Below are 15844 nucleotides of genomic sequence, written 5' to 3' on the forward strand. Positions count from 1 at the left end.
CACAGGACGATTACCACACGAGCCATGCCGTGGTGCTGCGGCCGGATCCCTGGCATCCATCCGGTGGCACCGCGGTGCCGAGCACCCGCCGGCCGGTCCCCGTGCCCAACGGAGGTGGGAAAAACAAAACTTCCCTGGCAGGGAGCAAAAGCGCTGCCTCAGCACTCGCAGCCAGTGCTGCAAATTATCATCTCCCATATGCAAAAGCAGGTCATTAGCATAAATTACGGCACCGTGATGGAGAACGGCTTTGGCGAGAGTCGACGCGCTGATGGATGCGGCAGCCCCCAGGCTCCACGCTGTCGCCTTCAGACGCTTCTGTCTGTCGGGACCTGGCGTTTTGGGCTGCGAAGGGGCTGAGATGCGGCTCCCGCTGTAGTCCCCGCTCCCCGGCAGCTGCCACAGCCCAGCAGGGACCATCCCCAGCGTCTGCACCGAAGGATTTCCATCCCCTCCATCCTACCTGAACTTTTCCCACGGAATTCAGCCGGCCACGGGCCACCAGCTCTCCATTGTCACCTGCAAGGTTGTAGCGAGGAGGGGGGGGGTTGGTCTCTTCTCCCAAGGAACAGGTGATAGGACAAGAGGAAACAGCCTCAAGTTGCGCCAGGGGAGGTTTAGGATGCACATTGGCAAAAATTTCTTCCCCAAAAGGGTTGTCAAACATTGGGACAGGCTGCCCAGGGAAGTGGGGCGTCACCATCCCTGGAGGGATTTAAAAGCCGGGCAGACGCGGTGCTGAGGGCCGTGGGGCAGTGGGGGTTTGGGCAGGGCTGGGTTAAGGGTTGGACTCGATGATCTGAAAGGTTTCTCCCAACCCCGACCATTCCATGATGCTACAAAGGCCACCACTAAAGCGTGGCCCTGAGCACCGCACCCACAGAGCTCCAGCCGGGCTGGTCAGCCTGGAGAAGAGAAGGCTCTGGGGAGACATTGGAGCCCCTTCCAGGCCCTCAAGGGGCTCCAGGAAAGCTGGGGAGGGACTCTGGAGCAGGGAGGGGAGCCATGGGACGAGGGGGAAGGGTTTTCCACTGGAAGAGGGGAGATTGAGATGAGATGTGAGGAAGGAATTCTTGGCTGTGAGGGGGGTGAGCCCCTGGCGCAGGTTGCCCAGAGAAGCTGTGGCTGCCCCATCCCTGGAGGGGTTCAAGGCCAGGTTGGACGGGGCTTGGAGCAACCTGGGCTGGTGGGAGGTGTCCCTGCCCAGGGCAGGGGGGTTGGAACAAGATGATCTTTTAGGTCCCTTCCCACCCAAACCATCCCATGGTTTAGTGGTAACTTGGCAGTGCTGGGTTAACAGTTGGACTCAACGATATTAAAGGTCTCTTCCAACCTTTCAATCTTATGATTCTACTCGATGACCAACGCCGACACCATTACGGTGCAAGAAGCCCTCGACTCCCACCTGCACGTCGTGGAAAGCAGAGGATGGGGCTCAGGGTGGCACAAACCAGCCTGGCTCCGGGGCACATTGTGCCTGAGCCCCCATCCGTGCCAGCCCAGCCCCCTAAATTCCCTCCTCCCAGCAGTCGGACACCCCCTCCCTCCCCATGCCAGGCTCCCAGCGCAGCTCCCGGTTAATGAGCCCAATTAACGCTCGTCTTACAGGGAGCAGCATTTTGATCCGGGGACCAGGGCGGGAGGGGAGGGTTGCAGAGCCACCGCTGCCGCCACCGCTCCCCATGCTGCCATCAGAAGTGCCACCTTTCATTTTCATCCCAAAGAAAAGACCTTGATCTTGCTGTGGGGGAAGATCTTTGAAGCTGGAGCCTCTTCCGTCTCCACCTCCTTCCCCCAGGGCCACTCCTGGGAAGGGACTTGGTGGCATCTCCGGTCTCGGGTCACCTTGGGGCACTCAGCCCTGCCCGAAGCCGATGCCCGTGGCCACCTCTCCCCTACCTGAAACTTTGCCAAGCGCATCTCCGTGTGAGACCCCCTTCGCTTCAGAAGTTCCCAAGCCACAAACAAGGCAATTCCTGCTCCCTCCCTGTGCCCAAGGTACATCTCAGGCTATAAATAGCCAATTAAGCTAATTAAACCAGCACCACAATTGCCTCGTGCAGTTCAGCTTATATTAGCACCTAAAAATAAATTCCCCGAGGTGCATCGAACCTGTCAAGGTGTGAAAACCCCTCCCAGATCACACGCTGGCACTAAGCACACGCACATCACACCTATCCCCTTCCCCCAGGATCCACGTGCAATTCCCCATCCGTCTCCTCCGAAGATGGGTTTCCATCACCGAGTCTTTCCCTCTTTCCCTCACAGGGAAGCTTCTGAGGCGCAATCAGGGTTCGCGTCCTTGCAGAAACCCATGTCTGACCGTTTCCATCCCAAACGAACCCCTGGGTTTGCCAGGTGGGGGGGGGTGGTGGTCCTGGTGGGTGCTGGAGGTCTCTGGGTGCTCCAGGAGAAGAGGCTCCGTCGTGGTTTTAACCCCAGCTGGAAACCGGGACCACGCAGCCGCTCACTCAATTCTCCCCCTCCGCCCCAGAAGGGCAGGGAGAAGAGGGAGAAAAGGAGGAGAACGGGGGGGAAAAAAACCCCACCAAACTCGTGGGTTGAGATAAAGATGGTTTAATAGAACAATAACGGAAAAGGAAAATAACGACAATAATAATAATAATGGTAAAAGAATATACTAAATAAAGCAGTACAACACAAGGCGCTCTCACCACCTGGGGGCTGGTTGCCTGGCTCATCCCCAGCAGCGATTGCGGATCCCTTTCCCCGAGCCAACCCCCATTTCTACACTGACCATGACATCTACGGTGTGGAACATTCCCTTGGCCAACTTGTCCCATCTCTGATCCTTCCCAGCTTCTCTGGGAAGCTGAAAAAAGTCCTTGCCTAATATAAACATCACCCAGCAACAACTAAACCAGTACGCATTACCGACATTCCTTTCATACCAAATCTGAGACGCAGCAGCCACTAAAGGAAAATTAACTCCATCCCAGCCGAAACCAGGACAGGTCTTGCTGTGGTGGCCGGGGCGCTAGGAGAGGTGGTGGTCAACAGGAGCCGGTGCGGAGGTCTGCAATGGGGGGCGCCAGTGTCTAGAACCCCCCGTAGCCTGCAAGGAAATGGGTGAGGGTCAACACACCAAAAAAGCTGGTGAGTTTTGGAGACACCCTGGGCTCATCTTCTCACCAGTCCGGTGCCTGTTACCTCTACATAGGCCGTGGAAACCAAAGCTGGGTCCAGCCTCTTCTTCTTGAGAGAAGGAGACTGTGGAGCAGAACGAGAACCTGCCGTTAGGCATCACGGGAGCGGGACGGCGAACCCAGCACCTGTTTGACGAACCAAGGGGCCATGTTCACAGCGGGGCAACCTCACCTTCCTGCTGGGCTGAATCAGGGAGTAGATGGTGCTGCTTTCGGGCTCCGGAGGACGGCTGGGTCCCTGCCAGGGGAAAAAACAGTCATAGAATGGTTTGGGTGGGAAGGGACCGTAAAGATCATCTCATCCCCTGCCCTGCCCTGGGCAGGGACACCTCCCACCAGCCCAGGTGGCTCCAAGCCCCATCCAACCTGGCCTTGAACCCCTCCAGGGATGGGGCAGCCACAGCTTCTCTGGGCAACCTGGGCCAGGGGCTCACCCCCCTCACAGCCAAGAATTCCTTCCTCACATCTCATCTCAATCTCCCCTCTTCCAGTGGAAAACCCTTCCCCCTCGTCCCGTGGCTCCCCTCCCTGCTCCAGAGTCCCTCCCCAGTTTTCCTGGAGCCCCTTGAGGGACTGGAAGGGGCTCCAAGGTCTCCGCGGAGCCTTCTCTTCTCCAGGCTGACCCCCCCCAGCTCTCTCAGCCTGTCCCCACAGCAGAGGGGCTCCAGCCCTCCCAGCATCTCCGGGGCCTCCTCCAGCCCCGCTCCAACAGCTCCGTGTCCTTCTTGTGCCGAGATGTGCAAATAAACCCCTCAAATTTGGGGCAAAAAGGGTGGTCTTGGAAGCTGCCATGGATGCATCCAGCCCGGGGGCTGCACAGCCCAGCCCGTGGGGCAGCTCCGCCCCCCCCCCACCAGCGCGGGACTGACCCTACCTGTGCTTTGGTGATGACGGCGTAGATGGTGTTTCCTCCCACAGCGGCCTCACTGATCTCATTCCGGGGCTGAAAGCAACCCCAGGCCGGTTAAAGGACGCAACCCAGACATTTCCAGGAGTCCTGTCCCTCCAGGCAGTGCAGGGAGGGGACACCCAGGGACACCCCAGCACTCACAGGGCCTTGGCCGGTTTGGGCTTTGCCCACCTCCTCGTAGACGGTCATACTCGGCTCAACGTCTCCTAGGGGAGCTTGAAGGGCCAGTGAAAGACGGCTGATATGTTGGACCCCCCAGACCTGGGGGGGGTTCAGCCCTCAAGCAAAGCAAAGCAGAGGGAGAAAGAGGTCCCTTGGCAACTGGGAGGTTTGACTTTGCTGACCCCCGGGTTGGGTGCTCCAGCTCCAAATAAAATGAATATCCGAACCCAAAGAGCCCTCTAGACCCCATGGGAGGAAGCCCCCAGGTTTGGGTACCGATGCTTGGGATGCTCCGTTTAGCAAATCAAGCTGGACCACTCGGCATCAACAGGGATGGGCACAGACGTCGTGCCCCCGGCAGCGCCCAGCAGAGGGGTGACAGCGCCCATGGCTTGTCCCGCATCAGCCCCAGGAGGGAAAGCCCAGGGCCAGCACGGAGAGTGTCAGGAGCGTGACAGCAGCAAAGAGGAGGGCAGGGTCGCGCAGCCAAACCCCGTCCCACCAGCTACTGCCCCAGCCCCGGGGACAAACCTGCCAGACCGTCCTCTCTTCGCTTCCTCCACCTGTAGCAGGTGACAGCGATGGCGACGGCGACGGAGATGACCACCGCCAGCAGCAGGGACACGGCCACTGCCCACCATGGGACAATGTCGAAGAGCCCTGGGGAGGAAGGAAGGGAAAAAGGGAGACCTTGGACATCAGGAGCCATTGCGGAACACGGTCTCCATGGCAGCCCGAGTTCCATCGCCCCGCTCGGCTCTCACGATTCCCTTCCCCGCGGGGCATGTTTCGGCGTCACTGCGACGTCCTCCGCAGTTTCACCGGCCCAGGAAGGGCACCAAGAGAGGAGACTGGAAGAGGTGGGGCTTTCAAACCCAATAAATCCTGCTTTTATGGAGCTGAGGGCAAATTACCTGGGGTGGCGTGGCGGCAGGCTGCTGCCAGGTCGGTGCTGGCCGTGCCCCAGCTCGCCGGGTTGCTGGCGTTGCAGCGGCAGACGGTGGCATCGGCGTCCCCAAGGACCTGCAGGTGCAGCCGGGGCTGGTGCTCCAGGGCTCCCAGGGGATCCCCGGAGCAGGACCAGCTGTAGGAGACGTTGGCGTCGGCGCCGGGCACGGTGCAGAGCAGGGAGAGGTTGCAGCGGTTCTGCTCCCGCTGCAGGACGCGCGTCTCCAGGCGCGGCTGGGGGACGGGCTCTGCAGGGACAGGGGCGGTGAGAAGGGACAGGGGGGTTGGGGACCCGGCTACTCACCCCACACCCGGCTACTCACCCCACACCCGCACGTGGAAGCACAGGCGAGTAAGAGCTCCTGTTGCATCCTCAAATTCTGCCCGGTAGACCCCGCTGTCTGCCGTGCTGACCTGGCTGATCCGCAGGGACAGGCTCTCCCGCTGGAAAAGGACTCTCCCAGAAAAAGGGCCATCCGCCAATTGGGCTTCTTTATCCTTCTCAGCCTTCAGGATCCATTGCTTGAGTCCCGTATCCAGTCTCACTCTCCATACGACCTTTATCCACCCCTGCAGGGGTTTCTCTGGCAGCAGCCGCAGCTCTCCGCCGGCAGACACGGCTTGTTCCCGACACTCCGGGGAGCCTAAAGCGGAGAGGGGTGAGCGAGGGACCGCAGCCCCAGGAGATGCTCCATGGTCGGGGCCACTGGAGCCCCCCCATGGCTCAGACCCGCAGCGCCCAGTGCGGCCCCTCCTGCCCCCCACGGACGAGCTCCACCTGGTTCCCCAGCCCCAGCTCAGGGGTTCCCTTCTCTCTGCACCGCCCCCGGCCGGCTGTGGGGCTGCCCACACGCTGCCAACGCTCACGCAACGTCCTCTGCCCTGCCCAGAGCAGGGATGGTCACTGAGCATAGAGCCATGGAATGGGTTGGCTTGGAGGGGACCTTGGAGACCATCCCGTTCCTGGGCAGGGACACCTCCCACCAGCCCAGGTTGCTCCAAGCCCCGTCCAACCCGGCCTTGAACCCCTCCAGGGATGGGGCAGCCACAGCTTCTCTGGGCAACCTGGGTCAGGGGCTCACCCCCCCTCCCAGTGGTGGCTGATGGTCCCATCTGGTTGCACATTTGTGCCCCAGCTCTTCCCTCGCCCATCCAGCCCAGGAACCAGCAGGAATTTTGCCCCCTGGACCCATTTTTCATGAGTTTGTGTGTGTGCCTCCCTCTTTTCAGCACGGCCCCGGATGTCGAGGGCTCTGGCAGAGGCAAGATAAAAAAAAGCCCCTAAAAGAAACGAACCTCTGCGGCTGCCGGGGCCGAGCATGCAACAACCTCACGGCTTCCTCAGGGCTGCGTGTGGTCGGGGCAGTGCTGGGGGTGGACTTTGCACAGCCCCACGCAACCGCCCGTCTTTGCACATCAAGGCGAGCACTTGCCACCGAGGCAAACGCCAGCCTCCGGGAGCTCAGTTTAGCCCACTCATCCCATGGCCCCCAGCGGGGCTCCGGCTCCATAAAACTGGTCCAAACACCTACGGACGCCCCCAGGCTTGGCTATTTCACGGCATGGCCAGGGGATCCTCAAGCAGGCCCAACTTGAACCTTGGTTTTACGTGAGGATGCCCTCACCAGACCCCAAGGTGACATCGCCATGCCAAGGAATACGAGGCCGGAGCAAGCAAAGGCAGAAACACCCTCCCCATGGGCCGGGAAGGAGCAGGGTGAGGAGCAGGGGCTATTTATCCGTTCCCACCCCTAATGGCTCACACCTGGGACCTGCAGCTCACGGCAAAGGGGGCCCTTCCCACCCCCCCAGGCACTCACCAACCTGCGAGAAACAGGGACTATTCCTTAGGAGGCACCTACTGCCGCAAGAAAAACACGAGGGTGCCTCTAATCCCCCCCCATCCTGGGCTCCAGGAGCAGGTGTTGGGGCAGTGGGTGTGCAGAGACGGTGTTGGGGTGGGGGGGGGTGTGAAATGATGTGAAAATACACCCTGCAGCCCAGAGGTGCGATTGTAACCCCCCCGCCTGCAGCCGGCCCGAGCGCGGGGACCGGCCCGGCGCAGCGCATCGCATGGCAGGTTAACCACGCCGGCTCCTGCGGGGAGGTTTTGCAGCTCAGCTGAGCCCCTGCGTCGCTGCAGCCTCTGCTGCTTCAAGGAAGTGACACCCCCGAGCAACCCGTGCTCCCCCCCCCAGCCCTGCACCATCGGGGTGGGCAATGGGGCTGGGAGACACATCTTAGGGTGGCGGGAGAGGGAAGGTGGAGGTGATGCTCGACGTGTCTCCCCAGGAGCCAGGAAGGGTGGCACGATGGGGGACGCAGAGATGCAGCCGGGAGATGCTCCGGGCACCAAGCTGGCCCCTGGATGCGGATGTTTCTCTGTCCCCCTCCTGCAGAAGTCGCTGGTTTTTAGGGTGAAGACCCTCAGCCCCCACCAGCTCCGCTGAAATCGTGGGGGAAAGGCGCCGCGTTTGTTCGGCGGAGAGACCTGGCCTTGAGAAGCCGCGTTTCTGGACGCAGGGAAGGGGCACGGGCACCGCTCTGGCAGGGAAGTGACTTCTTCTGGCCGAGCCCTGTGTGCCCCAGGCAGCGCCGCTGCCCGCAGAGGGGAACCGGCACCGCGGGAGAACCGTTCCGCCTCTACCTGCCCTGGCCACCGCCGGATGCAGAATCCTGAAGAAAAGCCAAAAAAACCACCCCACCCAGCCCCGCTCCATCCCCCCCGGGGACGCCGAGCCCGTCACCCCGCAAGCCCTCCCTGGTCCGAGAGCCGGTGGGTGCCTTCGCCCCAGCCTTTCCCCGGCACCCAGCACCCGGGAAGGCGGCAGCATCCCTCCTGCCCTGCCTGCGGGCGCTGCCAGCGCCGGGGTCGCCCCCCACCAGCCTCCCCTCTGTGCCGCGGGGCCGAGCCAACCTCCATCCTCCCGGCAAGCCCGGCACCCCGTCCCCATCTCACCTCGGCCACCGGCCGCGGCCAGCAGCACCAGGACGGGCATCGCCAGCGGTGCCAGCGGGCGCCGGGGACGCCAGTGGCGCAGCATCTCCGGTGGCACCGGAGCGAGCTCCCCGCAGCCGGAGAGGTGCGAAACCCCTCGGAGCCGGCGGCTGTGTCCAGCAGCAACTTCCTCTCCCGCCCGCGGTTCCTTCGCACCCTCCGCCCCTGCGCGGTCTCCTCCATGCTGCCGCCCCCGCTGTCGTCCCCCCCACACACACACAGCCCAAGCCCCCACCGGGGTGCACGTCTGGGGGGATGCCGGGGTACCCCGCATCCCCGTGGGGCAGAGCGCGGCGGGGATGGAAGCGCTGCCGCATTCGGCTGTGGGGCTGGGTGGCTGCAAACCTGCGAGAAAGTTAATTTTAATTACCCGGGTTGGGAGGAGGGTCTGTTTTTTTTGGGGGGGGCTTTTGCTTTCCCTTTGCTGCTGGCTTCAGGAGAAGTCGTGCCGGGCGCTGCACAGCGGCGGTCCGTAGCGTACAGACGTGTCCTGCGCCCCGACCGCAGGCCAGGGACGGCCCCCAGCAGCAGGATTCTGCCCATCGGGGAGGAAAGTTGCCCCACACGTCGTGGGCAGCGGCACAGCCCAGCCGGGGGGGGGGCTCCCAGGGAATGTGGGGCGGGCAGCGGACGCAGAGCCGGGGCTGATCTCTCACCCCAATTCCCACCTTTCCCTGGGACAGCCATGGAGCACGTCGCCCTCCTCCTCCTCCTCATCTCCCTCTTCTTCCTCTGCCGAGCCCACGGTAAGCATGGCGGGGGGGGACGTTCTGCCGTGGGAGATGCAATGAGTTGCGGCCGGTCTCTGCACCAGGCGTTGGCGTGGGGCTGGCGAGTTCCTCGGGAAAAGGCTTTTCACACCACACCCGGGGTCAGCGCTTGGCTGCGGGTCGGGTTTGGGTTTTCTTTTCTCATGCGAACCAGCGAGAAAACGGCTTGTCGCGGGGGAAGAGCCGTCTCTCAGCTTGTCGGTTGTGAAAAGAAAAAAAAAAACAAACCAACCCCCCCCACACAAACCGAAGCTGAAAGCAAAAGGCCCTTTCGGAGCATCAGGAAGCCTCAGCGCGCCGGGTTACCACAGAAATGGGGCTGTTTAGAAGGAATTGTTGGGAAAAAGTGTCCATTTTTTAAAGGATCTAGGAAAAATTCTCTGCTCCTGAGGATTTGACTTGCAGTAGGAGGCGCAGGGGAGGGCGGGGAGGGGGAGCTTTGTCAGAGCTTCCCTGTCTTTGGAAAATGGGATACCCTTATTATGGGCCTTAGGTAACAAATATACCGGGAGAAAATATCGCCCACGGCCATTGTCGGGGGTGTCTCTTTCTCACCAGCGGGCGGTGAGTGGGGGCGGAGGATGGGAAAGAGGAACTGAAAACACGTTCCCAAACTGCGCTCGGCCGCCCCGGGCTGGGGGGGGAACCAAGGGAGGGCTGAAGGGATGCGCTGCCGGAGGTTTCAAAACCCAGATCTCCGGGGATGGACAGAGTGGGGCCGGGCTGGGTGTGGGACACCCCTGTGGTGGCGGTGCCACCGCCCCGGCCATGGAGCATCTCGTGGGGCTGCGGTCGCTCGCTCACCCCTTTCTTTAAGGTCCCCTCCTTGTGCAAGAGATGGGACCATCAGCCACCACTGGGAGGGGGGGTGAGACATTGGGACAGGGTTGCCCAGAGAAGCTGTGGCTGCCCCATCCCTGGAGGGGTTCAAGGCCGGGTTGGACGGGGCTTGGAGCAACCTGGGCTGGTGGGAGGTGTCCCTGCCCAGGAACGGGATGGTCTCCAAGGTCCCCTCCAAGCCAACCCATTCCATGGCTCTATGCTCAGTGACCATCCCTGCTCTGGGCAGGGCAGAGGACGTTGCGTGAGCGTTGGCAGCGTGTGGGCAGCCCCACAGCGGGCCGGGGGCGGTGCAGAGAGAAGGGAACCCCCGAGCTGGGGCTGGGGAACCAGGTGGAGCTCGTCCGTGGGGGGCAGGAGGGGCCGCGCTGGGCGCTGCGGGTCTGAGCCGTGGGGGGGCTCCAGTGGCCCCGACCATGGAGCATCTCCCGGGGCCGCGGTCCCTCGCTCACCCCTCTCCGCTTTAGGCTCCCCGGAGTGTCGGGAACAAGCCGTGTCTGCCGGCGGAGAGCTGCGGCTGCTGCCAGAGAAACCCCTGCAGGGGTGGATAAGGGTCGTATGGAGAGTGAGACTGGATATGGGACTCCTGCAACGGATCCTGAGGGCTGAGAAGGATAGAGATGCTGAATTGGTGGATGGCCCTTTTTCTGGGAGAGCCCTTTTCCAGCGGGAGAGCCTGTCCCTGCGGATCAGCCGGGTCAGCACGGCAGACAGCGGGGTCTACCTGACAGAATTTGAGGATGCAGCAGGAGCTCTTACTCGCCTGTGCTCCCGCGTGCGGGTGTGGGGTGAGTAGCCGGGTGTGGGGTGAGTAGCCGGGTCCCCGTCCCCCCCCTGTCCCTTCTCACCGCCCCTGTCCCCGCAGAGCCCGTCCCCCAGCCGCGCCTGGAGACGCGCGTCCTGCAGCGGGAGCAGAACCGCTGCAACCTCTCCCTGCTCTGCACCGTGCCCGGCGCCGACGCCAACGTCTCCTACAGCTGGTCCTGCTCCGGGGATCCCCTGGGAGCCCTGGAGCACCAGCCCCGGCTGCACCTGCAGGTCCTTGGGGACGCCGATGCCACCGTCTGCCGCTGCAACGCCAGCAACCCGGCGAGCTGGGGCACGGCCAGCACCGACCTGGCAGCAGCCTGCCGCCACGCCGCGGGCCCAGGTTTGTGGATAAAGTGACATTTTTTTATTTTTTTTTTGGGGGGGGGCTGTAATTTTCGCCCCTCCGGCTCCAAAATTAGGCTTGGGACTTAAATCCATAAGCGGGAGAGGCAGCCGCGGGGCGGGCGAGGTGCCGCGTGGCTGCGAAGCGCTGGGGACGTGGCAGGATCAGTCCCACAGCGTGGGCAACCCGGTTTCAGTGCCCTCGGGGGGGTTGTAGGAGGGGGATATTGTGCCCCCCCACCGGCTATCCCCAGCGTCTCTCTCTATTCGCAGGCGTTTCGTGGTCCTACTGCAGCGTGAAGGGGATGCTCTGTCTGCTGGTGCTGGGCAGCCTGGGCGCCGCCGTGGCCGTCACGCACTTCCTCGTCCGGCAGCAGGGTGCCCCCCCCCGTGGTGCTCCCAGCAATTCGGGTGCCGGGTAGGACCCCCCCACTCAAGGTGGGGACCCCGCAAAGCAGCCGCCGGCCCCCACCCCCTTCCGCGCATCAGTTCAGGCCTCAAAATTCCCCAATTTTTATCCACGGTGAGCGTGGATTAAAGAAAAAAATCAACTTTCCCCCCCCCCCCACCCCAGCAGTTCGTATTTCTTATTTTTGAACAAGTTCTGGGCTCTTCTGAGGAGGAGATCGAATGGGCTGCGCTGGTTTTCACCCCAAAAGATGGGGCTCCCCTCCAACAGCCCAGGGCAAAGCTTCCCCTGCCCCAGAAAAGCCCCCCCCGGGGGGGTTATTTTGAGCAAAAAGGGACACGCTCCCCCTACCCCGCGCCCTGCCAGACCCCCAGCTCCGGGATGGAGCCGTCCCAACGGGGATCGGGATGCGGGGACTGAGGAGCATCACCCCCCGCCCTGCCTTAACTCTCCCCTCCATCCTTTAAGGAAGCAGCCCGGAGGCTTATTCCCTCTCCTAAATCTCTTAACTCCGGAATTTTAGAGAAACCGTGGATGCGGCGCCGTGTGGAAGGAGCATCGCCTTATCTGGGGGCCGCAGCAGTTTGTCTGTCCCTTATCTAGCCCCGACCCGCACATACTGCCTCGTTAAATCGCTGGAAGGTATTAACGAGCTGGTCCCGAGGGTGGTTTTACCCCCGTCCCGCCCCGCTCTCGGCTTTTCCTGCCACACCAGGGGGGTCTGAGCCCAGCACCGGCCCCACTGAGGCCCCCGTGCCACGCTGTCCCCTGCCCCACAGCCGCATCCCGTGGGTCGCAGCCGGCCGCGGTGGCGCTGGAAGAGAGCAAGAGGCCGCGGGGCCGGCAGCCCCTAATCCCATCGCCCCGCCGTCTGCTTCTGCCCTCCGATCCGCCTCGCTAATCCCCTTACGATAAGCTCATTGCCTCCCCGGCGGCCCCCAGCCGTCCCCCGGCTCCAGTGCCGGGGAATGGAATCCGTGGCTGGGAAATGTGGGATGCGCAGGATGAGGTGGGGACCAGGGGGGCTGCGGAACAGCCAGCCCGAGTTCGGCCGGGAACCGGGCAAATGGGTGGGAAAGGGACGGATTCCCAGTAAAAGTGCCTCGGAAAAAGGTGGCGGGATGGGGGGAGCGGAAAGGGATCGGCTCAGCCTCTCCGGTAGCCGCAGAGGGTTTCCTGCAAGCCCAAAAACCACCAGCGTGGATGCACAAGGTGATGGGGTCCCTGCTCCGTCTTCCGGCAGCGACCTCAAGGCTTCAACCCCCACCGGTCGGGGAAACTGAGGCACGGCCTGACCCCACGAGGATGGAGCGGGCTGGAGGAGCTCCGCTGGCTTTCCCTCCCGGCGCGCTCCCCGATGGGACACGCTGGCTCCCACGGAATCCTCCCCCTCGCAGGCGGAGGAGCAAAAAAGAAAAAAAAAAACTAATTGAGGCTACAAAGGGAAAAGCGGCGTTTGTGCAAGGTTGAAAACCTCCGCTCCGGGGCTGAGCCGATTAATTAGAGCTTTTGTCTGCGGCTTCCTTCGACACGGAGGGAACAATTTACATCAAGGCGACCTTCCCGGGCTGGAGAAGCTTTTCCCGGGGAGCGCAAGAAGGAGGGGGGGGGGGTGGGAAAAAAGGGGAAGGGAATGAAAGGGGGGAACGTTCGCCACGTTTGACGGAGGGCGTTGAGGAGGAAGGCAAGCCGCTGCATCCTCGAGGCACCGCATTGCAGAGGGTGTTTTCATTCAGCGCATCATCCGCCGTTTCTCATTCCCCCTTTCCAGCTAAATTTGGCCCCTGAGATGCGCAGGCGAGGAGGGCGGCGGAGGGGTTTTTGGGGTTGGGGGTGGCAGATTTCGGCGCAGGCAGGGATGCTCACGTGGCGCTGCGATGGCTGTGGGGACGCGGGGCTGTTTTCCCGGCTCCGGCATCCCTCGGGTGTCGGGGAACGCGGCGCGGGGCAGAGGATGCCGTAGGACGGGAGCGGGATGCGGGCGGCCACCCCGCGCCAGGCTTTCCCACGGATGTCCCCCGGGGGGGACCCCCACTGTCGTGTGTCCCCCCGATCCTTCTCAGACAGGCAGCTTTTTTAAATCCTAGAACCGGGGGGTTGGCGGGGCCCTCTGGAGACCATCTCCTCCAACCCCCCGCCACAGCAGGGTCACCCAGAGCAGGTCGCGCAGGAACGCGTCCAGGCGAAAATGCTTTTCTCTTTTAATGGGCCGCCCATCCCCGCTGCGTCCCACCTTCTAAACCACGGAAGGAGGGAAAAATCCACGGGTTTTTCCACCCAAAACGCTCTCCCGAGCTGGAGCGTGGCTCTGCCCAAAGGTGGCAGCAGGCGACCGCGCTCGGTGGCAGCCGGGCTTGTCCCTGGGGGGGCCAGGTCTGGCCTTGGCTGGGGTCCCCGAGCCCCCCCGTCCCCGAGCCCCCCCGTCCCCGACCCCCCCCATCCCCATCCCAGTTTGAGCTCTGGCTCCCTGCACTGGTCCCAGATCACCGGGGGGAAGCGATAACCGCGAGGAAACCATCGCTTTTGGGCAGGACGGGGAGGGGGGATGGGTCGTGCAGGGGGGAGAAAAGCGAGTTTCCGCATCTCACGCAGCGCCTGAGCCCCCCCCACACACGCCCCCAGCCCCTGCTAAAATTCCCCTCTGCTGGGGGGCAGCCCCCCGTGTCCCTGTTCCCAGCTTGGCTCCCATGGGGTAAAAACCGGGATGCGTAAGGGATTACGTGTCCCCTGGCCGGTCGCACCCTGCGAGCAGCATCTTAAACCCCCGCGTCCCTTCTGCCGCCGGTGCCGTCGCCCCCCCTGAGTTATCCGTCCTCCCCACAAGGTACCGGTGAAATGGGAGCTGCCCCTTCCCCTCCTGCCCCCGCCCCCCCCCGGGGCAGAATCGGGCCCTGGCATGTCCTGGCGAAGCCCAGCGGCCACCGTTTCCTCCGCAAAGCCCGTCCCACCTGCCAAGTCACCGCTTCCCTCGCCCCCACCAGCCCCCCAGCTCCTTCCCGCGGCCTTGTGCAATCCCTCGCCGCTTGCCCTCCCGGGGGGGGCTTTCCTGCCCCTCTGGGGCTCAGCCCCCCGTGGGTCAGGGGGACCAGAGCATCGGCTCAGCCCCACGCGAGGAGGGGACGTGGCCGGAGGGGGTGGGCCACCATTCTCTGGTGGCAGCGGCCGGGGGTGAGGATGCTCGCGGGGCTGGGGGGGGGCAGTTTGCCACGGGCAGGGCTGGGATGCCTGGAGCATGCTGGCTGCATCCCTAGGGATGCTTCAGGGTGCCTTTTTTGGGGGGGGGGGGGGGGGGGGTGGAGATGGAGACCGCGCCACTGCTGCGGTCGCCCCCACAAGTGTCTCGTGGCCTTGCAGGTCCCCGTCTCGGCTGCGGCGTGGGGGTGCTGACGGGGCTGAAGGGACATTCCCTCTCCTTCCCGGCCCTGCATTCCGACGCCGGGGACATCGCCCGGGTCACCTGGAGGTTCCGAGGGACCCACACGGCCGAGGCCAAGCCCAGGGAGAAGCTGTTCGCCATCGACTACCTGCCCGGCTTGCGTGGCCGGCTGCTCCTCCACCCCACCAACCTGCGGCTGGAGATCAGCCCCCTCAAACTGGGGGACAGCGGGAGGCACGAGGCGGGGGTGGACACCTTCTCCCACCCCACCAACCCGCAGACCTTCTCCTACTTCTTGTGGGTTCGTGGTGAGTCCAAGGATGGAGGGAGGAGGGGAGCAGCGTTGGCATGTCCCCGTGGCGGGGTGGGGGCTACCACTGCTTGAGCTCCCCGAGCCCACCCGTCCCATGGCGTCCCCACCTTGAACCATGCGGAGGAGCCCAGGATGGGAGAAATTCCCCTTCCTCTTTCCTCCGCACGGCCTCGGGGGCACCCGGACACACACCCCCCAAGGTGGGGACTGGTCCCTTTGTCCCCCAAATAACCGTGGCCCCGTGGCTCACGCCGTGCCCCGTGCCCACGGGTGGCTCGGCCGGGACCGGTGACTGCGGAGGAGACAGCGGGAGCATGGCGGGACCCTGGGGAGAGACAGACCCCGGTGCTGGAGATGCCACACCACAGGGCGAAAGTGGGGGGCAGCCCCCGGGAGGCGGCGGGGGGCCGGGGACGTGCCGGATGCAGGACCGTTACTGCGTGGTGAAGGGGTATCTCGTGGCCGCCGTCCTCGGGCCGCTTTTGATGCTGGTGGCCGCCGTCCACATCGTGACCAGGGACAAAGCCACCGAGCCGGAGGGATGCTCGGGGTGAGCCCGGTGAGGCGTGAGCCTCCCCGGCATCGCCGCTCCGCAGGGACCGTCCCCACGGAGGAGCCTGGATTTGGGGCGGGGGGCGGGGGGTGGTCCCCGTGCCTCAGTTTCCCCAGCTGGGCAGAGCCCAGGCTGCCCCAATAAAGCCCCTCGAGGCTGCGAAGCGAAAAACTCGGTTTCCTCATCTCTTGCGCAAGCAGCTGCCCCAAAATGCGGCAACGCCTCTCCTTCCTCCCAGAGGCCACC

General features: G+C 63.6%; 2 protein-coding genes across 6 annotated transcripts; one reads left to right on the forward strand and one right to left on the reverse strand.

Moving 5' to 3' along the window:
• Positions 1–2572: 2572 nt before the first annotated feature.
• LOC128901093 (natural killer cell receptor 2B4-like) lies at positions 2573–9150 on the reverse strand. 5 transcript variants are annotated; one of them, XM_054182880.1, is made up of 10 exons: positions 8854–9150; positions 8147–8530; positions 5511–5831; positions 5154–5435; positions 4771–4899; positions 4219–4292; positions 4042–4110; positions 3340–3405; positions 3172–3231; positions 2573–3076 (listed from the first exon to the last, which is right to left on the reverse strand). In XM_054182880.1, exons 1-10 carry the CDS (start codon positions 8900–8902, stop codon positions 2999–3001), a joined length of 1512 nt encoding a protein of 503 aa, XP_054038855.1. In that variant the 5' UTR covers positions 8903–9150; the 3' UTR covers positions 2573–2998. The 5 variants fall into 5 exon arrangements, with proteins under 5 accessions (XP_054038855.1, XP_054038854.1, XP_054038858.1 ...); XM_054182879.1 differs by having other exon boundaries at positions 3154–3231; XM_054182883.1 differs by lacking the exon at positions 8147–8530 and adding an exon at positions 8556–8720 and having other exon boundaries at positions 3154–3231.
• LOC128901094 (natural killer cell receptor 2B4-like) lies at positions 8743–15617 on the forward strand. Its single transcript, XM_054182885.1, has 6 exons — positions 8743–8931; positions 10263–10583; positions 10661–10945; positions 11221–11365; positions 11880–11998; positions 14711–15617. Exons 1-6 carry the CDS (start codon positions 8871–8873, stop codon positions 15115–15117), a joined length of 1338 nt encoding a protein of 445 aa, XP_054038860.1. The 5' UTR covers positions 8743–8870; the 3' UTR covers positions 15118–15617.
• Positions 15618–15844: the final 227 nt, after the last annotated feature.

This window comes from Rissa tridactyla, chromosome 23 (genome assembly GCF_028500815.1).
Source record: "Rissa tridactyla isolate bRisTri1 chromosome 23, bRisTri1.patW.cur.20221130, whole genome shotgun sequence".
Classification (NCBI taxonomy): domain Eukaryota; kingdom Metazoa; phylum Chordata; class Aves; order Charadriiformes; family Laridae; genus Rissa; species Rissa tridactyla.

Coding starts and splice junctions, on each gene's coding strand:
- LOC128901094 (XM_054182885.1), top strand. CDS start 8,871: ATGGAGCACGTCGCCCTCCTCCTCCTCCTCATCTCCCTCTTCTTCCTC. Junction 10,584..10,660: donor CTCCCGCGTGCGGGTGTGGG/GTGAGTAGCCGG, acceptor CTGTCCCCGCAG/AGCCCGTCCCCCAGCCGCGC. Junction 11,999..14,710: donor CCTCGTTAAATCGCTGGAAG/GTATTAACGAGC, acceptor GTGGCCTTGCAG/GTCCCCGTCTCGGCTGCGGC.
- LOC128901093 (XM_054182879.1), bottom strand. CDS start 8,902: ATGAGGAGGAGGAGGAGGGCGACGTGCTCCATGGCTGTCCCAGGGAAA. Junction 8,531..8,853: donor CATGGCTGTCCCAGGGAAAG/GTGGGAATTGGG, acceptor ACTTTCTCGCAG/GTTTGCAGCCACCCAGCCCC. Junction 3,406..4,041: donor CCGTCATCACCAAAGCACAG/GTAGGGTCAGTC, acceptor TTCCCCTGGCAG/GGACCCAGCCGTCCTCCGGA.